This window comes from Rhinopithecus bieti, unplaced genomic scaffold, assembly GCF_001698545.2.
Source record: "Rhinopithecus bieti isolate Rb0 unplaced genomic scaffold, ASM169854v2 scaffold_8760, whole genome shotgun sequence".
Lineage (NCBI taxonomy): Eukaryota > Metazoa > Chordata > Mammalia > Primates > Cercopithecidae > Rhinopithecus > Rhinopithecus bieti.
The window spans coordinates 2683038-2689362 of NW_016806225.1; the positions used below are offsets into that span (position 1 = coordinate 2683038).

Here is a 6325-nt window from a genome sequence, read left to right on the forward strand (position 1 = left end):
ATATTATATATTTAATTTGTATTTAATATTTAATTGAATATATTATACTCAAAGTGTACAAATATATATTATACTCAAAGTATACAAAAGGAGCAGGAATTTTGATTATGTGCGACAAAATAGCAGGTCTGGTATATTAGCAATCATCAGTGTAGTAAAACTAGTCCACGTGTTTACCCGCACTGTCTCTCCCTACTTCTGGAAAGGAAAAATGGAGCAGAATGTGTTGGTGTGAACCAGACTGTCTAAAGAGAGGGAGGAAGATAAAAGACTTAAGGGACTTAACACACTTGGATTTAAGGGCTAAAACTATTATAAGTGTTCTGGATTTTAATAGTTTGTCTCTCTGTCTCCGTCTCTTAGAAAAGCAACAAAAGACAGAAGAAAAATCAGAAAAGAATCTGCAATTTCCCATGCAACACTGCAACAGGTTTTATTTTTTATTAAAATTCAATGGGAGATTTGATTTCTTAAAGCTCCCAAGAAATGATACCGAAAAAAAGTTTTAACATAGAAAAGTGTGGATTTTCTGTTTCATCTATAGACACAGACATAAGACACATCTGGTTCATACTTTCCCTTTTCCTTCAAATTCTCTAGAGTTTCTAGGATCTTTATAAAGAATCTCAGGGTAGCAGGGGTTTGTTCTAGGGAAAATCCTCCATCACCAGCAGTCCCTCACCCACCCACAAAGCTTTACAATGACTTAAATCCAGCTCAGGACTGCTGTGGGAATGCTATTTATGAACATACATTACTGTGTGCAAAGATTGTAAAGTAGGAAATGAGTTGTGTTTGAGGCTGTAAGTTCACATCTTTGAATCATTTCAGATGGACAGAGAGGGAGGTAACTAAAAATGTTCTGAAGCTGAAACATTAATTGGGGCTAACAGCACACAAAGAAAAATAATCTATAGCATGAAGAAAAAGCCCATCTGTCAAGGCAGTGGGCTCAGAGTTTGAAGGTGGGTGGACCGGCTCGCAGGGGACTTGGGAGAATAGGACACTCTCTCTGAGTGGAAGGTTGGAAAGCTTCAGCTTTCACTTTTTAATGAGAGCTTGGATCAAGTCTTGCCAAGATGGGCAGACTCACTGGCAGCTTCACTGAAGGTCTAGGAAGGGTACGACTGCTGACCCTGAGGTCCTGAAAACTGCCCCATTCTCACTTCAGGCCCCGTGAGGTCTGGTTATATCTCATTTCTGTGAAATCTCTGATCTTTACAACAATATTTCCCCTTGTCTGAACCACCTGGGGTAGCACCCTTTTTCTTATACCCCACTCCTGCAAAAGACTTCCCAGGACAAGTCTCAGACATGAGATAAATGGAGAATTTCAATACCATATGGTGCACTCACCACCTGCCTTCCCCAGTTATCTATCTAATATGCCCGGACACATTTTTCTCTGGCTACTTCATGGAAACAGCATAAAGTAAGGAACAAAACTAAAGATCAGCATGACATACACAGTTATTATTGGAGAATAAAACAATATTTTCAAGACAGCAAGAGTCTGGAGGGATCGAAGTTCACCATATAACTAGATCTTTTATCTGTTATTTCTCAGATTTTGAAAACATAAAATGTCTAAAATGTCTATGTACATGTTATGTGGTTTACTAAATAGAAAGTGAGGTTTACCCAATTTGCTTATTCTATTGGAATGTTAAAAACAGTAAATGATTACATAAATTGTGTGCCTCTTCAGAGTAGTAACAGGATGACTCTTTTAAGTAGGCTATTTCTAGAAAGCAAAGTAAGTGTTTTTTTGCTAAATATTCTATTATACCTCATTCAAGTATTTGAAATAAAATATTTTAAATGAGATAAATGACTTACAAAATAAAATAAAATTCTCTTTGAATCTGCATTGTTTCAGTTTAAATGATATTTTCTTTAAGAATATCATATAGTTGTTTAGGAGGAACATTTAAATTGGGATATGTAAACATGTGATATGCTTGATCTAGTTGTTAACAGATAATGACTATCAAGTTGTTTCTATTTCAATGAAGTTTCTAAATTCACACAAATTTAGAAACATTCTGTTTCCATAGCAGCAGATAAAGAGTAAAACCAAAAGATTTTATTGATTTTAACAGGGCTTAGAGAATTTGTTCTCCTTTTAGCAGTGATTTTGCTCTTTTTTTTTTTAAGTCTTTCACAACATCTCATTTTCTGTTTTCTAAATGTATTTAGTAAATCACATAAAATTTCAAAGTAGATATTTGTGACATTACTGTAAAATAACACATTCTTATAGTAATGTAGAATAACCAATATTTAATTCTTAATGTCAAACAGATACTAAACTATGAAGTCAAGACCAGACATCAAAGACTCTAACCACAGGTATTATCAGTTTAACATATGAATAAAACATTGCATTACAAATGCTTTTAGGTAACTCATTAATGATTACAAGCATAGTATAACATTTTCTGTCACTGTTAATTTATTAAGACTCAGGCATCAGGCTTTCACAGATAAGTGTTAGAGTCACAAAATGCAAGTTTCTTCATGGTTAATGTGACAGCATGACAATGGATCGCTGAAATTAGCAGAATAATTGTTCCATGTTAATGTGCTAAGAAACCAGGCAATAGACTTTCTTTTTTGGTGCATTTGTTGTTTCAGTTGTGTATTTTTCTCCAATTTTTCTGCTCTTTAAGTTTCTGTTTGTCAAAACACACAACGGCTTACCTGTAACAGACACACAGCCTAACGGAGCGATCAGAGTAACGGGAGCAAATCCATAGGCTGCGAAGTTCCCCGTCTCTCCCACGGCCATCAGCAGGACACCACCCCACCACAGCATACTCTTGAAGTATGGCCTTGGGTGCTCCTGTTGTGCCAGCTGAAGGTGAGAATATTTCTGAAAGTAAATCAGAAGATAAATAAGAAAACATTCTGAGCTATGAAGGGAATGCCACTTTTTTTTCTTTTGTATTCCTTTAATTCTTTTATAAGAACACTAATTTATTTTGTATTTTTTAAAGAACAAATACATTTTTGGGGAATTATTGAAAATTATACTAGGTCATTTTCTAGCAAAGATTTTTTATAAACAAATATAGTGGTCACCCCTCAATCCACGGATTCATTTTCTGTGGTCTCAGTTACCCATGGTCAGAAAATATTAGATGGAAAATTCCAGAAATAAACATTTCATACATTTTAAATTGCATTCTCTTCTGAGTAGTAGGATGAAATCTCTTGCTGTCCCGCCTGGTATGTGAATCCTCCCTTTGTCCAATGTAGCCAGGCTACAGATGCTCCCTGTCCCTTAGTCATTCAGTGGCCCTCTCGGTTATCAGATCAGCTGTTGCAATAGCACAGTGCTTGTGTTCAGGTAACCCTTATCTTACTTACTTGTTCTATTTTATTATTAGTTATTGTTGTTAATCTTTTACTGTGCCTAAGTTATAAATTAAATGTGATCATAGGTATGTATGTATAGGAAAAATATAGTATATACCGAATAGGGTTCAGTATTAGCTCTAGTTTCAGACATCCACTGGGAGTCTTGCAATTTATCCCCTGAGGTTAAGAGGGAATTACCATATAACATTCTGGGAGATATTTTGATGTTCAGGTTTATTTTGATTCAAATCATTTTAGAGACTGCAGCAATTTGATTCTAATTCAAACTGATTCATTAAATGATTTAAAATGGTTTATTTAATTCCTGATTTGGTTAAAAATTCATATTTCATTCAATTTGCATTTAGCAAATCAGCGATTTATTCAGGTTTCTAATTCATGTTCAGTTATAGTTCCTATTTTGTATTCTACATTCTTTCCTCAAGACCATTAGTCTATACTGGCATATTTGAGAGTATTTTAAAGAAAGGGGAAAAAAACCCTATAATATGTACTTTTATGAACTGCTTCTAAAAAGTATCCATATCCCACCTGGGGTGAAGGCTATGAAAGAAATTAAAGTACTGCAAATCAAACCAGTGCTATTTATCCATTAGACACCATAGGCCCCTTACCTAGGGTCTACAATACTGTCAGAGCCCACTCCACACCCCCCAAAATTAATTTCTTTTAAAATCAGAAGAAGAAGAAGAAAAATGAATGCACTCCAGCTTGCATTATATTTCTCTTTACACCAATGAGGTCATAAAAAATATATATTTTTTATAATTTTTATGGAGAAAGGAGTCACAAAGACAAAAGTTTCCAAGACCCATGACAGTCATAATGTGTCCGTGGATTAATCTACAGTGCTAGAAAAATAAGCTTTTTTCTTACCTGAATATTTAGAGAAATGCTGATCACCAAGTTTCCTAAAATGGCCAGCAAAACTCCAAAAAGGTGAATCTATAAAAGAAAATGTTTTCCTTAAATAATACTTGTAAGATATTTACTGGAAGAAAAAAGACAAATTTAGGTATTCATTCGTTTGTTCAGTAATTCAGCTTTAGCTTAGCACCCATTTGCTAGGGTAGGTTTGATAAAAATTACACATTCTTATAGTAATGTAGAATAACCAATTAATACCATAAATACCTATTAATATGATTTAATTAGAATTAGTTTTTCACTTTTTTCAGACACTATTTTTAAGAAATCACTTGGTCCTCTATGAATTCTCTAGATATTTGCCTGCCTCATTTACTAATATAAATAAAATAGTTATTTGGCTTTTTTCTATCAAGATGCTGCTTCTTATATATCCTTTCTTCTAATTTTCTTTTCTGTAATATGTTTTGGAGGACTGTGATAAGAAAGAAAGATAATCGGACTACAAGGTAAATGATAAATCTGAGACACAGATTTGCTCTTTTCTAACTGGGTGACCTTTTGAGCAAGTTATTTCACTTCTCTGGCCTAAGTAAAAATGGGATATTAGATAAGATGTTTCCAGAAATCCCTTTACTTCTAAGGCTCTATGATCTCCACTGGAGATGGGCTAAATTTTCCTACTACTCCCCTGGTCAAAAACCTACAATGATTCTCTACAGTCTACTATATCAAACAATAAACTACTATACCAGCTCACCACAATTAGTCCTCACCCAGCCCTCTGTCCATGACTTACTTTTAATGTGCTTCCTCTATCTCAGGTATGTGGCACGTGCTATCCTCCAGCCAGATGTGACACTTTCTCATGTCACTGCTCTCCTAGGTCGTGCAGGAGCACCTCTCACTCACTCCAACCAAACCTCGCCCTCTTGGCCTACAGAGGTCCATCTCCTTGAGACCTCCTCAGACCACCTCGGCCCACCTTGACTTTCTCAGATTCTAAATGGTAAGCCTCCCTCATTTATTCTTTAATATTATCATGTTTGCTCAAATTCTCTGAGGGAAAAGAACCAAGTCTTATGCTTCTTTCTATTGGGTCTTCTGCATCATCTACTGCAATATAAAATTGAAGATTTAACAAACACTTGCTTGAAAAAGTATATAATCATCTAATGCAAGAACTATAGAGGTTAAAAGGTAAGTTCTTACACATTGCCCAAGATGTTTATCATGGATAGCTCATGTATTATTTAATGATTTCAAAAGATGCATTTGTTGCTCCCATCTAGGTCCAAAAGTATAATATCTTCTATTAGTATAAATTAGCAATGATACAAAGGATCATCTCCCTCTTATTCTACAGTACATAACTTCTAGCTAGCTTCAAATTCCAAGAAGTTATTTTAATTTCAAATGAGCATTGCAACCACAAAGAACCCTTTTCAGAATGCAAAATGTCTTTGAAGTTTTAGAGCTTTATTATATGTGATTTTTGTAGCAATAAGACACCAAATTCCAGCCTGACTCAAGTATAGCATGAAATTTAGTATTTAGAAATGAAATTTAGTATTTTTTAAATGAAGTAAAAAGTTGAAAACTCATTATATAGTTGATATATAATATCCATGGTCTTTAATCAGTTAAGAATTTTCTTTTCCTAAGAGAGGCAATTGGTAATAATTTTGATCACGATCCCTCATGGGGAAACAATTGAGGTACAATACAATGTGCTATTTCCATGCTTCCTATTTACATCTAATGTACTTGGCATTAATCAGGAAAATGAAGACTGAGAAAAAACTCTGGCCATGAATGGATATTTATTAATATCTCCCATAATTATAAAAGTACATTGTTGAATAGAAATAACTCACTTTAAAATTCTTCAAGTCATTCACTGAACGGTTTAAATGGATTCAGGCTGGGTATTTAAAAATTGGTGGCAGGGTTTGGCAATAATTTCTTGGATATGACACCAAAGCATAGGCATTGAAAAAAATAGATAAATTGTATTTCACCAAGATTAAAAACTGTGTTTTTTTTTTTTTTTTTTTTTTTTTTTTTTTTTTTT

The 6325-nt window shown here is 34.1% G+C and overlaps 1 protein-coding gene across 3 annotated transcripts in view; it reads right to left on the minus strand.

The window, feature by feature from the left end:
* The window catches only part of NIPAL2 (NIPA like domain containing 2), a 109046-nt gene that overhangs the window by 68393 nt on the left and 34328 nt on the right, over window positions 1-6325 (minus strand). For all 3 annotated transcript variants that reach the window (XR_001886250.1, XR_001886251.1, XM_017875301.1), the window contains exons 2-3: window positions 4261-4329; window positions 2704-2875 (exon numbers count right to left, since the gene is read on the minus strand). Coding sequence is in view for 1 of the 3 variants with exons in the window: in XM_017875301.1 (XP_017730790.1) it covers window positions 2704-2875; window positions 4261-4329 (241 nt within the window). In the remaining 2 variants the exon portion in view is untranslated. The remainder of the gene's footprint in view (window positions 1-2703; window positions 2876-4260; window positions 4330-6325) is intronic.